This window comes from Myotis daubentonii, chromosome 1, assembly GCF_963259705.1.
Source record: "Myotis daubentonii chromosome 1, mMyoDau2.1, whole genome shotgun sequence".
Lineage (NCBI taxonomy): Eukaryota > Metazoa > Chordata > Mammalia > Chiroptera > Vespertilionidae > Myotis > Myotis daubentonii.
In genome coordinates, this window is record NC_081840.1 from 2,718,796 (window position 1) to 2,737,804 (window position 19,009).

At 60.0% G+C, this 19,009-nt stretch overlaps 1 protein-coding gene across 1 annotated transcript; it reads right to left on the reverse strand.

The window, feature by feature from the left end:
- Positions 1–637: 637 nt before the first annotated feature.
- LOC132229125 (kallistatin-like) lies at positions 638–10,024 on the reverse strand. Its single transcript, XM_059685891.1, has 5 exons — positions 9,932–10,024; positions 7,056–7,697; positions 2,761–3,034; positions 1,868–2,027; positions 638–1,146 (listed from the first exon to the last, which is right to left on the reverse strand). Exons 2-5 carry the CDS (start codon positions 7,678–7,680, stop codon positions 946–948), a joined length of 1,260 nt encoding a protein of 419 aa, XP_059541874.1. The 5' UTR covers positions 7,681–7,697; positions 9,932–10,024; the 3' UTR covers positions 638–945.
- Between the last annotated feature and the right edge of the window lie 8,985 nt (positions 10,025–19,009).

A 19,009-nucleotide genomic window follows, 5' to 3' on the forward strand; every position in this document is an offset into this window, starting at 1 on the left:
TCTGACGCACTGACCGCCGAGAAACCCAGAGGCCCGCCCAGAGCAGCTGGTTTGTGGGAATTCCTGGGGTTTGGGACAAACCATGGGAGGGTCCAGGTTTCTTCTCTAGATTCTGGGTGGACCCTCCTGAGCGAGTTCGCCCACATCCTCAGAGACAGTCCAAGCTGGACCGCCGGGGCCAGCTCAGACCCCCCTGCTGGGGAAACTGAGGCCTCAAGGGGAGGGATTGGCCCGAGGCCCCAGAGCACGTCAGGGCAGAGCAGGGCTGTGAGGACAGCCCCCGACTTGAACCCCTGCTCCTCCTCTCGGCGGAGCACCCCGGGACCCCCATCGTCTGGGGGAGAAAGGCTGGGCCCCTCCACGGCCACGGCGGGGGCGGAGCCTGGGCAGCTGCCTCCCCCGCTGGCTTCCTAACCAGGTCGCGGTGGCAACTACTTGGTTGCTATTCTCCCTCCAAGGCCTGTGGAGTCCCCCCTCGCCCCCTCTTCCGGAACGAGGCACCCACCTGCTGGGGATGGCTGGCTGCCCACTCCCCTTCCTCCTCCCCCCCACACTGCACCCACCCCCTGGCCCTTGGAGCACCTGGGCCCTGTGTCTGGGACCAGCTACACCAGGGAGTGCGGGGCCGACCCAGAGGGACGGGAAAGGCGTGCATTTATTAAGCATCTGCTGTGTACAAGGCACTGGACCAGGCTCCTCGCTATCAGGCTGTTTAATTCACATACCACCCTCAGGGCAGGGCAGGCCGGGGGGGGTCTCCCCCCTTCCGGGGCAGACACTTCCTAAAGGGGTTGCAGGGGTGCGGGGCTGCATAGCCGTGTGGGGCCGCGTGTCCAGTCCACACCCGTCTGGTACCCCCACATCCCTTCCCGTCTCCAGCAGCTTCTGCCCGGACCCCTGGCACCTCTGCAGCCCCGGACCACGCCCTGCGCGCAGCAGCTCCGGCTAGGGCTTTGTGGGGTTGACGACCTTGCCCAGAAAGAGGATGCTCTGGGTGTCGGTGGAGAGGATGGCCACGAGGAAGGGCCGGTTGAACTTGAGGACGCGGGGATTGCGCGCCGCGGAGAAGAAGGTGACGGAGACGCTGGTGGCCGCTGCAGCCTCGGCGCCAGCCTCGTCCACGTCCAGCACGGCCTTGTGGACACTCTGGGGGGAATCACAGGCGTTACTGCGAGAGGGGAGGCCGAGGGAGCCAGAGATCCCGGAGAGCAGGGCTGAGCCCCTGCACCGAGCCCCCGGGACCGCACAGCAGGAATTCCTACGGGGCAGGCGGCGGAGCTGATGGCCTCTTAGTGACACAGCCAGGCAGTGTCCTTCGCTGAGCACTTCCTGTCCCCTGCACTTGCTAATCTTTTCCCTTTTTTTGTTGTTAATCTTCACCTGAGGATATTTTCCCATTGATTCTTAGAGAGAGTGGAAGCCAGGGGAGAGACAGAGAGGAAAGCATCAATGTGAAAGACACATCGGCTGGTTGCCTCCCACATGAGCCCCGACCGGGTACATGCCCTTGACCAAAATCGAACCCGGGACCTTTCAGTCCGGAGGCCGATGCTCTATCCACTGAGCCAAGCCGGCCAGGGCTCTTTCTAATCTTCTAAGCCACCCCTCGAGGAAGACTCTAGAGCCCAGTGATCCTGGAACATAAGAGGCGGGACTGGGATTCTAGCCCTCAAGTCCAAGGCTCTGCCCTCCAGCGCACTCGCGGCTCACGTTGCTGAAGTCACAGGCCCTTCTCTCATCTGCGAAAGCTCTCTGGCACACAGGCGCCCAGCCCGCCCCCTGCACCCTCCTGCTCCTGGCACTGAATCTCCGCTGCCCGTTGCTGTGACTACGAAGGTGTGGAGGCCACTGACCACTGACCACTGACCTTGGACACTCTCAGGTTCTCCCGTGCGGAGATGCCAGACAGGTTGGCCTGCTGCGAGAACAGGTCCCGGATGCCGAGCCGCGGCAGCAGCTGGTCTAAGCTATAGGAGCCCGAGATGGAGAACTTGGGGAGGTACAGCCAGAGCTTCCGGGCATAGGACCTGAAAGAGGCACGGGGTGAACGCCCTGGACAGCCCAGCCGGGCCCTCCCCGAGGGTCACACTGCTGCGCCCGCCCGTCACCCCAGGGCTCCCGGCAGCCCCGCCAGGCTCCTTTGCCCAGGGGACTGTCGCCTGGGGGCCCTCCCCTGCCCCGGGGGCTCCTCTCCGACAGAGGTGGCTTTCTGTGGGGCCAGGCGCCCAGGGAGAGGCGAGACCCCTCCGGGCAGCCCTGCCGGGCTCTGTGGGGCCCAGGGTCTCACTACTTTGGGACCTGATGATGCCATTGGGCCGAATCCCGGCCACAGGAACGGGGAAGGTCTCCATCACACAGGCCTCCTGGAGGCCCTTCGCTTCCACTCACAGCCCCGGGCGACGGGAACCTCCCTGATGGCTGCTGGGTGGAAGCCGGGGTTTCCTTACACCCCGAGGGGCCGGGTCAGCCCTCCGTGGCACAGGACTGGGCCCCCCGAGGGCTGGCGTCGCCTCCCCCCAGGCTGGTACAGGGCAGAGCTGCAGGTAGAGCGAGGCCTCCACCCCTCGCCCGCGTCCCGTGTCACTGTGAGGACAGTCACGGGCTGAGGCAGCAGGAGAGGTCACTGCTTAAAGACCCACCCAGGGGGTCTCCGAGCGAAGGGGGCCGTGCTCAGAGCTGGGCACTGGCCCCATCATGGGCACTGGCTTCTACGCTAAGGCCCGCAGGGGCGCTGCCCACTCGGCACCTGCCGCCGGTTACCTCTTCTCCAGCAAACTGCTCCACCTGCGGAGCATCTCGGGCGTCAGGACCTCCTCCACCTGCGCCATCTTCCCGGGGTCGGGCAGGATGAAGAGCGCCCGGGCGCCGCCCTTGTAGTCCAGCCGGAGCACCGAGCAGGGCACGTGCTTGTCGTGCAGGTACCACTGGTTGTCCTGGTCCTGAAACATCATCGGCACCTTGACCACCGTGTTCTCATCCACGTGGAAGTCTTGGGGTTTGGTGACGTAGGGGTCAAACAGGTTCTTCCACCAACCTGAGGGGAGACGGAGAGAAGGCGCAGGACATCCACGGGCCAGCGGCCCCCCCTCCCACCAGGGAGCGGCCCCCCAGTCGCTCAGACCCCCACCTTCCGGCTCCTCAGGGGCACAGCCTAGATCAGGGGTGGGCAAACTTTTTGACTCGAGGGCCACAATGGGTTCTTAAACTGAACCGGAGGGCCGGAACAAAAGCATGGATGGAGTATTTGTGTGAACTAATATAAATTCAAAGTAAACATCATTACATAAAAGGGTACGGTCTTTTTTTTTTTTTTTAGTTTTATTCATTTCCAACGGGCCGGATACGGCCTGCGGGCCGTAGTTCGCCCACGGCTGGCCTAGATCCTTCACAACCGGCTGGGCCTGGGGAGTGGACCGCCCATGGCTCATTCAGCATCGACGTTGGGAGACACCCGTGGCTACCAGCCAAGTTGTCTCGTGTCTTCGCCAGCTCCCTGGACCTGCTGCACGTATATATTTTGCCAACCCGAGGCTTGCAGAGCCCAAGCTCGCCGTGGCTCTGACGTGCACTTTCTTGGTTTAGAATAAGTGAGCCCAGCCTGTGTTGCTCAGTGGTTGAGCGTCTACCCATGAGCCAAGGGGTCACCGGTTCGATTCCCGGTCAGGACACAGGCCCGGGTTTCGGCTCCATCCCCAGTCGGGGGCGTGCAGGAGGCAGCAGATCGATGTTTCTCTCTTGGTTCTCTCTCACTGATGTTTCTGTCCCTCTCTCCCTCTCTCTTCCACTCTCTCTTAAAAAAAAGAAAAAAAGGCTGAGGAAGCGTTCACACGTTCATGGACCAACTAGATGCCCTTGGTTTTCAGTGGGGTGCCAGCTCGGTATGTGACCCCGCATTTCAGAGGCTGCTTCTCGGAGGCCGAGGGCTCCTCTGAGCACTAGTTGTGCGCCGTCGTGCGAGCCGCAAACACCGCCTCTCCCTCACCGACCGGCCCTTCCACTCGCCTCCCCGGCTACTGAAGCCCTGAGCACAGCGGGCACAGCAGTCTTTCCCGCCAGGGCGAGTCTTCCCTGTCTCGTTGGGAAAAGGGCCCCACCCACGTTCGTGCGACACTCGCCTACAGCGTCTGCCAGAAGCTTTCGTTTTACTTTTGCATTCAGGCCCTTCTCGACCTGGAACACGTATCTGTGCCGGGCAGGAAGGAGGGGCCCACACCACCACTTCGCCCTATGGGTGCCCAGCTGTCCCCGGACCGATTTCTGGTTTTTAAACCCATCCTTCCCCCGGGCTCCCTCACGCCAGCTTCTGCAAATATCAAGGTCCCGTCTATCCTGGGCCCGTTTCTGGCCTCCCTCTGCGTGCCATTGGCCTGTTGGCACCGCGTGGTCCAAATTAATACAGAGCACTCTGGCCAGTGTGGCTCTGTGGATAGAGTGTCGGCTGGCGGCCGGAAGGGTCCCGGGTTCGATTCTGGTCAAGGGCAGGTACCTCGGTTGCGAGCTCCATCCCCGGCCCTGGTCGGGGCGCAGGTGGGAGACAACTCAATGATGTGTCTCTCTCACATCGATGTTTCGCTCCGTGTCTCTCCCCCTCCCTTCCACTCTCTCTAAAATTCAAAAATAGCCTCAGGTGAGGATTAACCAACATTAATAATGAATACAGAGTAATAATAGGTCTTGCTCTCAGACGGGACAGTCTTCTCATCTTAGTGATTCTTGACCCTTTGTACTCTCGTGTACATTTTAAAATCAGCTCGTTACCTGCCACCAAAAAGGAAAAAAGAAAAAAACCTGCTAGGGTTTTAATTGGCATCGCATTAAATATTTGGGTTAATTGGGGGAGCACGCCGTCTCTACCATCCTCGTCATGCATGCAGCTTACGTGTTTTATTTAAGGTGACTTAGTATCTCTCACAGCATCTTGCCAGCAGAGACCCCGCACAGCTGGTTGGATTCCTCTACAGACTTTGCATTTTTGAAGATGAGCCACGATGTCCCGCTGCCTCACCGAGTGCCCGCACTGAGGTCTGGGCGGCATCTACATCCCCGGAGTCCGGGACATGTCAGAGGGCAGGGTGTGCCTACCCCTCTTTCTTTTCTCTTTTTTAAAATATATTTTATTGATTTCAGAGAGGAAGGCAGAGGAAGAGAGGGATAGAAACATCAATGATGAGAGAGAATCATTGATCGGCTGCCTACTGCACGCCCCCTGCTCGGGAGGGAGCCCGCGACCCAGACACGGGAATCGAACCGTGACCTCCTGGCTCATAGGTGGACGCTCAACCACTGAGCTACTCCGGCCGGGCTACTTCTCTTTCTTATGCCAAGGACACTAACCCAGCTAGAATTAGGTCTTTTTCAGGAATTAAACACCAAAAACCTTCATTGTTTCTGTCCAGAGTTTTAGGTGGAGTGATGGTGTACACTATACATTTAAATGCTGCTTTAAAGGGAACAGGCAGTATAATTTTGTGCAGCCACTAAAACAAGATCTAAATAAAGTTTTCCATAGCATAAAACCACACATATGTGTGCACACACACACACACACATACACACACGTGCATGCAAAACCCAGCAAAAGCTGAATAAAGCCTGTCGATTGCACCCGTGTCTGCCTCCTGTTGTTACTAATGCACTGACATGCATGTAGCATGTGATCGAGGGGAATCTGGGTGAAAGGTCCATGGAGCACTCTGTACTCCTGCTGCAACTTGCTATGAATTCCCAGCTTTTGCAGAATTTGAACGATGTTTTAAGTTTTCAGCAGTGCATGAACCTCCTCGTGTGCAATGCACGTGATGCCCGGTTGGGCGGGCCTGGCAGCCGGGACTGCTTCCTGCGCCGGTGTGCGTGCTTTGCAATTAGACTCGTCCCAGATGCTTGTGAGCGTGAGGCGGAGGCAGAGGCCCAGCGACCGCCCCCCCCCCCCCATGAAGGTCTCCGCGGGCAGATGGACAGCGGCCAGACCAGAGGAGCCCTTGTCTCCAGCTTGTCCACGCGCTCCCCCACGCGTGTCCCAACTCCAGCCCTGCTGGCCAAGAGTGTCCCCGAGCCCCCACGAGCTCCCTCAAAGCGGGCCCCTCAGGGGGCGGGTGTGCCTGGTCTCGGGGTTCCTGATACACTCTAACTCATCCTGCACTGGTGACTTCTCCGCTCCTCCACCTCCCCCTTCCTCCAGCCGCGCATCCCCCCCACCCCTCCCGGGGCTGAGCTCCACGGAGGGAACCTGCCTGACGCACACTGCACAACTGTCTCCCCACACGGGGATTCCAACCGTGTTCGTGTGTGTGTATGTGTGCGCGTGCGCACCAAAGACGTGGAACAATTATGCTAGAGTGTTAACATTCGTTGCCTCAGGGTGGTACTGGGCTAGGCAATTCTTATTTTCTCTTTTAGTTTACGTTCCTGTGTTTTTAAAAATATTTATATTGATTTCAGAGAGAGAGGGAGAGGGAGAGAGAGATATAAACATCCATGATGAGAGAGAACCACTGATCAGCTGCCTCCTGCATACCTCCTACTGGGGATGTGCCCGCAACCAAGGTACATGCCCTTGCCCGGAATTGAACCTGGGACCTTTCAGTCCGCAGGCCGAACCAGTTAGGGCTCAATACAAATTTAGACATTCAACTCGCGATCCTTGGCTACAACGCCTTTCATAAATTACTGTCATTCAAAGAAAAAGAAAATAAGTCTAAAGGCATGAAGAGATGGAAACCACAATACTCCACAATCTTAACTATCGGACAAAACCAATAAATCTTCTAAGGGCCGCTTGGCCCTATCAGACCCAACCCATCCACTTTCTTTTACCGAATGTATCGTCTGAACCAGGAGGTCACGGTTCGATTCCCCATCAGGGCACATGCCCAGGTTGCAGGCTCCATCCCCAGGAGGGGGCATACAGGAGGCAGCCGATCAGTGATTCTCTCTCATCATTGATGTTTTTCTCTCTCACTCTCCCTTCCTCTCTGAAATCAATAAAAATGTATTTAAAAAACAGACTGTATAATAACTTAACGGGGGGTATAGGATCTACCAACAGACTGACTTACCTTTGAAGTAAATGTAGTTCACCAGCACCATCACCGTGTCGGGGCTGAGCCTGCTGACCAAGTTGTCAATCTTCCCGCGGGTCTCCTTCTTGACGTGGTTGTTGATCAGCTGGGTGGTGCCCTCGGAGTCCAGGAAGTCGGCGGGGAACAGGCTGGACCCGTAGAAGGCGGCCGTGTCATTCAGGAACCGCGGCCGGGGCGGCAGGTCCTGGCTCAGGAAGAGGGCGCTGCCCACGCGCATCTCCAGCTTGTCGTGGGGGCGGTTGAGCGTGTGCAGCAGGTCCTGGAAGCCCTGGTGGATGTCGGGCTCCGACGTGTCTGTGAGGTTGAAGGCCAGGCCCTGCAGGATCTGGGCCCACGTGTCCTCGCGGGCCCCCAGGGCCAGCATGGCGTAGGCGGCCGAGATGCTCAGCGGGGAGAAGAAGATGTTGCTCCCGGGGTTGAGGGAAGCCACGAGGTGGTAGAAGTTGAAGGCGAAGGCTGCGTTGCTGGGGGCGATCTGCAGGCTGGGGGAGACCTCCTCAGCGCCCAGACCCTCCTGGGGGCCGTCGGCTTGACCCCGGCCACCGTGGGGAAGGGCCAGCAGTCCCAGCAGGACGAGGAGCAGGCAGTCTGCACGCTGCATCTTCTGCGGTTTCAGGTCTGCAGGAGGGAAGAGGGCGTCCAGGACTGAGACCCAACCCCACTGGGAAGTCAGCCAGGGCCGGCTGGTATGGCTCAGTGGATAGAGCGTGGGTCCTTGGACTGAGGGGCCCCGGGTTCGATTCCCATCAAGGGCACATGCCCTGGTTGTGGGCTCAATCCCCAGTGTGGGGCGTGCAGGAGGCAGCCGATCAATGATTCTCTCTCATCATTGATGTTTCTAGCTCTCTCTCTCTCTCTCTCTCCCTCTCTCTTCCTCTGAAATCAATAAAAACAAAGACAGGTTAGCGAACACCCCGTGTGAGGGCCGATGCTCCTGCCAGCACCCTCCTGCGTCCGCCGCCTCCTTCCCTGCGCTGTGAGCTCCGCGGGCGCCGACCGCAGAGAGGGTCCCACAGCGGCGGCCGCGTCACCCGCCGGGACTACTGAGCCGGGACAGGTCTCCCACTCTCCCCGGCGCCTTCCTTGGCCCGGCGGCTATTCTAGCACCTACTCCGCCCCCCACGGTGTGCTGGGCGCCCCGGCGACCTGTTCTGTCCCACCTCTTGCCCGGGGAGGCCCGCAGACTCGATGAGAGCGCGGCTGCTGCTGCGAGGAAATGATTTGCTCAGAGTCAGGGAGGACTGGCTCCTCCCTCTCATGAGCTCCACCTGGCCAAGGCGGGGGCCTGGTTTTCACCCCCAAAGCCTCCAGGTGGCCCCACCATTATCTGGTTCTCAGCCCTGCAAACCGAGTCGTCATCTCTGACCTCAGTCTGGCCGCCCATCCACCCATCTGCACCCGCCCGCCGGGCCCACGCTCCCTGCTCCCACCTCTCAGCCTGCGCGCCAGGACCCCGTGCCCGTCTCCAGCCTCCTTCACCGGGAGCCGGGAGCCGGGAGCCGGGCCCCAAACGCGTCCAGGGCAGACGTCCGTGCTGGCTTCGTGGCCACAGAATCACCACTCAGCTACCCAACTGGGAACCGGCCAGACAGGGCCGCTGGGGGCCGTGACTGTATCCCGTGAGGTTAACTTATGGGCAGAGGCCTGAATTGCATGGACTTTTGGTAACGTACAAAGTAATGTCCTTCTCGCCCTGGCCGGTTTGGCTCAATGGATAGAGTGTCGGCCTGCGGACTCAAGGGTCCCGGGTTCGATTCTGGTCAAGGGCATGTACCTTGGTTGCGGGCACATCCCCAGTAGGGGGTGAGCAGGAGGCAGCTGATCGATGCTTCTCTCTCATCGATGTTCCTAACTCTCTATCCCTCTCCCTTCCTCTCTGTAAAAAATCAATAAAATATATTAAAAAAATAATGTCCTCTGACTTTTCAGCCATTTACTGCTTTTGTATCTGCATTGTCTGTCCTGTCCTTAGCGCCTGCGGGACGGAAGTGGACGGCGGGCCCTGGCGGCCCCCTCGCTGGCCTGGCCGCCCTCGGCTTGCCCACAGCCGCGGAGTGTCACTTCAGATCACACGTCTCCCGGCTGCCCCCGCCCAGCGCCTCACCCCACGGGGCTTCCTCTCAGCCCATCGCACTCCTCCCGGCCCAACCCTCACACAGGGCTCTGCGGCCTGACAGGGGTGACCCAGCGTGGCCCTCGGCAGGGCCCCCCCAAACATCGGGATCGGGAGCCGGGAGACCTGGCCCCGCGTGCAGCCCGGGAGGCGGCCTGGGGTGTGGGCACGAGCCCCACCGTGAGGGCCGGTGCACAGGGGGAGGCTTCCCAGCCCCCGGCTCTGCCCCCCCAGGGAGAGCAAACCATCGCCGCCTTCCCGGGACTCCTCAGCGTTAGCTGTGGACAAAGAAGGGGCGACGGCGACAGGAAGTGTCTTCACAGCGGGTACCCCTAAATTCCTCACGGGCAGGTCGTGGTGGCGGTCACAGCCCCGACGCATGACTTCTTTCGTGCAAGGCTCACCTCTCCTCGGCCGCCCGCCCGCCATGGTCTCTGGGCCTCTGTGAATGCCTCTGAGAGCCTCTCAGACCCTCCTGCGAAGGCGAGACCCCCCCCAACTACCCTCCTCAACTCCACACGCACCCAAGAGGCTGCGAGCTCCATTCCCCCAGGCAGTTTTCTGTCTGCTGAGAGCTCGCTTTCCGGTTTGGCTCAAATAAATTCTAACAACGCTTATAAAATGTTCCTGCAGGTCTGTGCGCTCTCACGTCCACGGCGCCGAGAACCGCGTCCCCAGCCCGTCCTCCCTCCCTCCCTCTCCCTGTCTGTCCATCCGTCGGGGTGGCCGCAGGGGTTACCTACCGCTGTCAGCTCTGCCGGTCTCTGCCCTGTCCCGCTCCAGAGCAGTGCGGCTGGTGCATCCCCGGAGACTAAAGAAGCTCCTAGCACCACCCCCCGCCCCCCTCCCCACCTCCCAATGAGCGAATGATTAATCAGCAGACGGGAGAGTGGCCTGGAGTCCTGACAGGGAAACCTCACTGAGGTGGCTTCCCTCCTCCCCCTCTCCCCCTCCTCCCCCACCCCTTCCCGGGGAGATGCCAGGAGGGCTGGCCCTTCCTGACCGCTATGCTGCCAGGTGTGCCTGGTCCAGCCTCCCTGAGGCTCAGGGGAGCCCCTGTGGGTCCCCCCTCTCGGGAGTTTGTCCCCCTCCCCCCACTTTCTCCTCCTTTCCCTGCAGAATAGGAGTGGGGCCGGGCTGGCAGCAGCGAACTCGTGTCTTCGCGAAGGAAGCCGTTTCCGGGGCAACATGGGGGGATGTGGGGGGACGGCGGGCCTTGTGCCTGGGAAGCTGGGCTCTGAGCTGGCGGGGTGGGACCCTGGAGCCTCCAGGGCCTCCGGCTGCAGTTCCGGGCTCTGGTGCCCCAGAGCCATCCGGCTGCCCTGTGCGAGGCGCTGAGACGGGACCCACGGGATGCCACGCGCTGGCCTTGGAGGACCGCGCACCCCAGGGTCCCGGGCCCGAGACCAATTGCACGTCCTCTTCACGGAGCTCGACGCCGCCCGCTCTCCCCAGCCCTCGGTGAGCTCCGCTCCCTTGGCCGATGCCGATGCTGATGCCAGGGCAGCTGGACGCTCCCCAGCCCTTGGGGGAAGGACGGGAGAGAGGCAGCCCTCAATGCCACCGCGGCCCTCCCCCTCCCCCATAGACTTTTCTGAATGGCCTTCGGGTCCTGAACTTGAGTGAAACGGCACCACTGAGCAGCAAGGCGGCGGGGAGCCGGCAGGGCGGAGGGCAGGGTGGAGGGAAGGTCCGGCTCAGGCCTGGACCCAGCTGGCCTGGGCCCGAATCGCAGACCTGCGGCTGGACTCAAAGAAGTTCAGGGTGTGGATGAAAACAGGCTTCTCTGGGCAGTAGCCTCAGGGCGACCGTGACTTCCAGCCAGGCCAGAGCCTGGGGCTTCTTCCGCGAGAGGAGGGTCTGCCTCGGGCGAGCCCCCCCCCCCCCCGGGCGTCCAGGGGGCAGGCCTTTGAATGACTCTTCCCCCCACCCCCCCAGTCTGCCAAGACCTTGCTTCCAGGCGTATCCTCTGTTTGACTCAAATTTTTTAAAAAATATCTCTTTATTGATTTCAGAGAGGAAGGGAGAGGGAGAGATAGAAACACCCATGATGAGAGAGAATCATGGGTCGGCGGCCTCCAGCACGCCCCACACCAGGGATGGAGCCCACAATCCAGCACGTGCCCTGGCCGGGAATCGAACCTCCTGGTTCATAGGTCAATGCTCAGTCACTGAGCCACACCGGCCCGGCTGATTCTAATTTTTATACAAATTCTCTTCGGGTTTGGACATTCCTATGTCAACAAAGGGCATGTCCAAGTTCCAGGGCAAGACTGGGACTTGCTGTACCAGACACGAGCCCCCTCCCCCTCCCCCTCTCTCTCCCTCACACACACCCACACACACACACCCACACACACACCATCCCCACACACACATACACACACACATACACACACACCCACACACACACACACACACACACACCATCCCCACACACACATACACACACACACATACAACACACATACACACACACACACCATCCCCCCACACACATACACCCCCCACACACACCCATACACACACACACCCACACACACCCATACACACACATACACACACACACCCACACACCCATACACACACACAACACACATACACACACATACACACACATACACACACATACACACTCCCACACACACCATCCCCACACACACATACACACACCCACACACACACCCATACACACCCATACACACATACCCACACACACCCATACACACACACATACAACACACATACACACACACACATACACACTCCCACACATACACACACACCCACACACACCCATACACACACACACATACAACACACATATACACACATACACCCCCCACAAACACACCCACACCCACATACACACCCATACAACACACACACATACACACCCACACACATACACACACCCACACACATACACACACCCACACACACATACACACCCATACAACACACATACACACACCCCCACACACCCATACACACACATACAACACACATAAACACACATACACACACATACACACACACACATACACACACACACCATCCCCCCCACACATACACACACATACACCCCCACACATACACACACATATACACATACACACACCCACACATACACACACACATACACACACATACACACCCCCCCACACACACATACACACACGCACACATACACATACACACACACACACATGCACACGAGGGGTGTATCCTTATCCCATTTACAGATGAGAAAACTAATCTGTTAGCTCAGATTCTCAGTCCGGACTCGCACCCCAGACAAGTCTTTCTCTGCACAATGAGCCCACCCCCCACTCGAACGTGGCTCTGGTCTGCTCCCCGCGGGGACCGCGGCTCGGGCTGATGTACCCCCCCTTCCCGGCTGCCCCCGCTGCTCCCGCGAGGCTCAGGCTGATGCAACACCCCCGGGTCAGCGTGTGCTTGGTGGCCGCCGGAAGGAAGGTGCCCGACCCACCTGCTGTGAGTTCACAGCCACTGCCCTTTGGTTCCTGGCGCCGGCCCCTGAGGCGCCCTGGACGGAGGCTGAGCTTTGGAGTCAGACAGGACCTGCCACCGCTGAGCTGTGTGGCCTTGGGAGAGTCGCTGCCCCTCTCTGAACCTCATGTTCCCCATCAGTCAGATTAGGGTGACTTCTAACTGAAAGGGCTGGTCTGAAGGGGTGGGTGGCGTCCTCGGAGTGCCTGGCTGTACATCAGGCTCCAAGGGGCTTCCTTCTTCCCCGTCCTCTCCCCCCCCCCCCCCCCCCCACACACACACACTTGCTGCTACGCTGGAGGCGAGACTCAGGGTTCACGCTGCCGGGCCCACCACTGCACGAGCTACCGACTGGCCTCAGCGTCCTCACCGGTGAGCGGCGGCTAATCATTGTTCCTGCAGCTCCTGGCTGCCACGAGGGGTCAGGGAATTCGCGTCCACAGAGCGCTGGACTGAGGGTCGCCCCAGGAAGTGCAGTGCGGATGTGAGTGATTGTACTGTCGAATGCGGACGCTGTCCACCATTCCCTCGCCCAACACGGCAGCTACGGCCCCGTCAGCGTCGCCAGCTGCTTCGCCCTGTGGTCCCCGTAGAGGCTCCCGGAAGCCCTGCCGCTCCCTGCTGTGCACCACTGTCCAGTGACAGAGATCTGAGGCCCAGGCCCCGGGGTGAGGAGATGGCCGTGGCCTCAGCTCTGCAGAGGGAATCAGGGCCCCGGGGTGAGGAGATGGCCGTGGCCTCAGCTCTGCAGAGGGAGTCAGGGCCCCCGGGGTGAGGAGATGGCCGTGGCCTCAGCTCTGCAGAGGGAGTCAGGGCCCCGGGGCGAGGAGATGGCCGTGGCCTCAGCTCTGCAGAGGGAGTCAAGCCCCCGGGGTGAGGAGATGGCCGTGGCCTTCAGCTCTGCAGAGGGAGTCAGGGCCCCGGGGCGAGGAGATGGCCGTGGCCTTCAGCTCTGCAGAGGGAGTCAGGGCCCCGGGGCGAGGAGATGGCCGTGGCCTTCAGCTCTGCAGAGGGAGTCAGGGCCCGGGGGGAGGGGAGGGAGGGGTAGGGGCTGATGGCCATCAGCGGGCAGGCTGGGCTCAGCCCAGCTCGGGCTCTCTCCCGCCCCGCACTGGCCGCTCCTGAGCCTCGGGCCGCTGGGAGGGCTCACGGAGGATGAAGACCTGGCAGGTTCCATCTTGAATGCCACACGTTTCTCGCTCATCATCGTTGAGGCCCAAGCGGGCACCGAACCAAGAAACCAGGGAAGCATTTCAGCCATGGTCCTCCCTGTGCCCCCTCCCCCACCCCTAGAACAAGCCGGTGTGGGGTCCCCCCACCCCTAGAACAAGCCGGTGTGGGGTCTGTTGAAAAAGAGTAACTACAGCAATACAGCTCCTGTGTGCTGCGTGTCGCCACGTGTGGTCTTGTGTTTGGTGATTTAATCGCCTTATCTCGCCCCGGGAGCAGAGAGCCTGCTTAGATCTTGCTCGAGGTCACGCGGCCAGGAAGCGGGAGAGGCTGGGATTTCAGCCCGGGAGTCACTGGTTCCAAAGTCGAGGGTCAGAGCCTCCGTTCTGACTGTTATTGTTAGAAAGGGGGCGACCTGACCTCAGCCTATTGGTCAGACGCCGCCACAACCCACATTTCCCCCCAAAGGGGTGGGTCGGGCCCTTTGCCCAGGAGCAGCATTCCTCACCCTGTGGTCCTGGGGTCCCTCCTAAGCAGGTCCTTCCTAACAGCGGAGAATCAGACTTCCCCCCAAGCTTCTTGAACCAGAATCACAGAGGTGACGTAGGGTGGGTCCTGGGATCTGAGCTTTCATGAGACCCCCAAAGGCGTCTGGAGAAGTCACCCCTATTCGCAGAGCAAGCGCTTTGTGGGGCTTGGTCCCTGCAGTTTTCCATGTCCCCAGCAGAGGGCGCGCCGCCGCTGCTGATCCGCACAGGCATCTCCCACGCGGACCTGTGTTCCTCACACCTTTGCCCGAGACATGGGGGCCAGCGGCGGTTGTGTGTTGGGAGAGCACCCTGGCTCTCTGCTGCTCCGGGAGGGTGCAAAGTGGCGCACACAGAGAGGGAGGCGGGGAATTCTGTGCCTGTGTTTGTTCTGGGCGTGGGCTGCTGGGCAGAGCAGACTGCAGCGGGGTTCGCATCGCAGGCACTTCCCTCACTGGTTCCTGCCAGGAGGAGGCGGAGCCGTGCGCTTTCCCTTGGGGGACCTGCCCCGTGGCAGCCTGAGGGGTTCTTCCAGCTCTGCACCCGCCGCCTTGCGAGCCTAACACAGGGCCCAGCACAGAGACCGTCAAGAAGGAGTCAATGGCCCCAGAGGGTTTGGCTCAGTGGATAGAGTGTCGGCCTGTGGACTGAAGGGTCCCGGGTTCAATTCTGGTCAAGGGCACATGCCGGGGTTGTGGGCTCCATCCCAACAGGGGGGCGTGCAGGAGGCAGTCGATCAACAATTCTCTCTCATCACTGATGTTTCTATCCCTCTCTCCCTCTCCCTTCCTCTCTGAAATGAACACAAATTTTAAAACAAGAAAAATGAATGAAGGAATGGGGGTGGAGGGCCGCCAAGGGAGGGAATTCCATCCCTATCCCTGTCCCTCGGAGCCCTCTCCTATTTCTGCCACCTGCATGTCCAAGGCTACCCGGTACCTTTGGAACTTCTATTCCCACTGGGGGATGGATGACCAAGAGCAGGTCAAAGCTGACGACTCTGAAGACTAAGATGCGCTTTAATGTTAAGAGAAAAAAGGGAACATAACAGAACTTTTTCTATTGGCCACATCACAATTATAATTAAATACTTGTTAAGATAAGGATTTGTATAATTTCTGCACTGACACCACCACCATCACCATGAGCACCATCACCATCACTACTATCACCACCACCATCACTATCAACCCATTACCACCACCATTACCAACACCACCATCAAAATCACATTACATCAGGGGTCCTCAAACTACGGCCCGCGGGCCACATGCAAATACAAATACTGTATTTGTTCCCGTTTTGTTTTTTTACTTCAAAATAAGATATGTGCAGTGTGCATAGGAATTTGTTCATCGTTTTTTTTTTAAACTATAGTCCGGCCCTCCAACGGTCTGAGGGACAGTGAACTGGCCCCCTGTTTAAAAAGTTTGAGGACCTCTGCATTACATCATCATCGCCATTACCATCACCACCATCACCAGCACCAGCACCATCACCACCATGATCAGCATCACCAGCACCATCACCATCATTACCTTCATCACCACCACCATCACCACCACCACTATAGCCAGGCACAGAGACCGTCAAGAAGGAGTCTGTGGCCTTAGCCAGTTTGCTCAGTGGATAGAGTGTCGGCCTGTGGACTGAAGGGTCCCGGGTTCAATTCTGGTCAAGGGCACATGCCCGGGTTGTGGGCTCCATCCCAGCAGGGGGGCGTGCAGGAGGCAGCTGATGTGGGGAGGTTAACGCTCCCGCTCGACACCACAGCTGATAGGTCCCACCAGAGGGCGAGCCAGGCCGGTCCGGGGCGTCGGACACTCCCTGTGCGGTGCTCGCTGGTCAAGGCCTCCTGCGCCCCCTCCTCTCCGGCGCTTAGAGCGAGGACAGTGCCATCGCGCGCCTGTGCCCGCTCCCCGAGATCGCCAGGCGCCCGGGAGCTGGCTGAGCTCACCGGCCGTCACTGCGCCCCCAGCGGCCGGGAGGCTCAGACCCGCCCGGGGCTTCACTCCCACCCGTTCCGCCGGCCGCTGCTCACCTGCGCCCTCTCGGGGGCCGCGGGGCCGCATGGTCACACGCTGCGAGGCCCCTGGAGACTTAGGGCGGCCCCAGGTCCTCCCCGCCCGGCTGAGGTCCCGCGGCATCTGAAGGCCGGCTCCCAGCGCCTGCACCTGCTCTCCCTCCCCCGAAACTGGTAGGCGCCGCCCCAGAACCAGCCAGAACCAGCCACGGCCCAAACACTGGGCTTTCTTCTCAGGTCTGGGGACCCACTCAGCCCAGGGAGAAAGGCAAACCTCCCGAGATGGGGGATGGGGGGCGGGGGGAGCAGGGGGGAGGGGGAGGGGGGAGGGCAGAATCAATCCGTGTGTGCAAAAGGCAACAACCACTTACACACAGGAATTGGCAGCCAGGCATGAGGAAGCACGGGACAGGGATGGGCAGGGCCTCCCAGGGTCGGCCGCACGAGGCTGTGGCTCATGTCCTCCATGCCCACTGGTGGGTCCCAATGCCCAGGACACAGTCGGTGCCCAACCCTGTCTGCGAATGAGTGGAGTGGAGCTGACGCAGGGCTAACCAGAAAGCTGGGGGGTCCCTGCGGGAGGAGGTGGGAGCTGCGCCCCGGCTCTGAGACAGCAGGTGAGCGATGGGGCACGAACCTGCCGAGCACGCCGGGTCCTCCGTGCTTCCTGCCACGGCAGGTGCCGCCTGGGGTGCCGACGTGTTAGCATCACCCCTGCTCTGATGCCCGCGCAGAGGAGGGAGGGAGACACACACGCACACACACACACGCACACACATGCGCACACACGCACACACGCGCGCGCACACACGCGCGCACACACGCACGCTGGGCGCTGTGGGACCTCATCTGGTCAGTCTTCTTCCTCGTCAGGCCCTTGGCCTGTCTCCAGCCACCAGCTGCCACCACCTCAGAAGCCCCCTGGGCCTCCCACGTCCCTCGGGCCCCTGGATGCCTGCATCGGCCCAGGCCAGTGGCTGGGATCAGACCCACTCGCCCCGAGAACGTCGGGGCGCCCTGCCGGCCCCTCGCTGGACACCCACATGGACACGCATCTCCCGCAGCCCAGCCCAGCCCCAACCCTGCCCAAAGCAAGCGTCTGCGCTGCCTCCCAGGCCCGCCCAGGCCCAGCACCTGCACTGAGTTCTGAGCATTGCTCTCCCACCGCCACCAGGATAGCTGACAGGTGAGTCACAGGCACCCGCAGCCGGCCCAGAGGGCCTGCCTGGTGGCTCTGGCATGCAGCTCTGCCCACATGCCTATGAGACAGCTCCTGCCCAGCCTGGCATGTCCATGGCCACCAGAGTGTGCCAGGCAGGAGACAGCTGTGACTGGGAGGCAGGCCCAGTTGGGTGGGGCGGTGGGGACCGAGCTGCCTTCCATGGAAATGCTCTGCCTTCTGTGGCTCCATCCCATTGCCAGTGTCATCAAAATAATAATTAAAGCGATGTGCAACGACAACAGCGACAGTAATAAAACAATTAGAGCAGCTCCCGTGCGGAGCCATGTGCCGGGGCCAGTGCCAGGCCTTGGCATGCAGACTCTCCCAGCCTTTCAACAGCGCAGGGGTGGGCACAATTGTGCCCATTTTACAGGTGGACAAGTGGAGGCGTGGGGACGTGATGAGAAGTGGGGTGGCACCAAGCGGGAGCCTTCCAGGCGGGGAGTCTCCTAAGGGGCCAGCAGGACAATGCGCTGGTCATGGAGGAGGGGGACCATCTCTGGTCTCGGCAGCCACACACAGGGCCGATGGATTCCCCCACCACGCTGCTCTGGGGCTCCTAGGCCGACGGGAGGACGCTGGCGGTGCGTGGTGCGAAGATTTTAATCCTTATACCACACAGACTTCGAGCGATCACATTGTAATTTTTTAAAAAAATTCACCCCTAAAAGGAAGAGCCTGAAAGCTGCTGGCCTGGCCGCAGGGACCTGCAAAATCACAACGTCACGGAGCAGCCTGTGCCGGGGGGCAGCACCCAGCAACCCCTCGGGCTCTCGTTCCAGGGCCCCTCCCGGCGAGTTCTCAAGCCTTTCCCCACTTGGTGGACGAGGAAACGACAGTCCTGGGCGATGAAGCACGTGGGAGGGTGAGCCGCTGGGAAGTGGACTGCCGGGGTCCAACCCCAGCAGGTCCAGGGGTTCCCAAAGGCGTAGACAGAGTCAGCGAAGAAGGAATGACACGGAGACAGCGTTCAGTTGATCAGCAGCCTAGCCAGGATCTCCAGCCAGGATCTCTAGCCAAGTTCTGGTCTGGATCTCCAGAGAGGTTCTGCTGTTTATTGTCTTGTTACATCCGTATTTATCCCAGTTGATTTTAATCCTGTCAATTTCTATTACAAAGGTTAGGGCGTTTCTTATCTCCATTCCAGGGAGTAAAGATTATGTAGCTTAAGCATGATTGTTTGTAGTGATTAACTACCCGCCTGGCACTTAGTTAAGGAGTTTCATCCCCTCCCTGACTTCAGGGAAAAATTCCTACCTGGGGAAACAACCTTTCTCGGAGAGGTGACCTTGGTTAAAACACACAGCGCTAAGGGGAGCAAACATATTAAGAACAGTATGCTATATACGCCAGGTCCCTTGA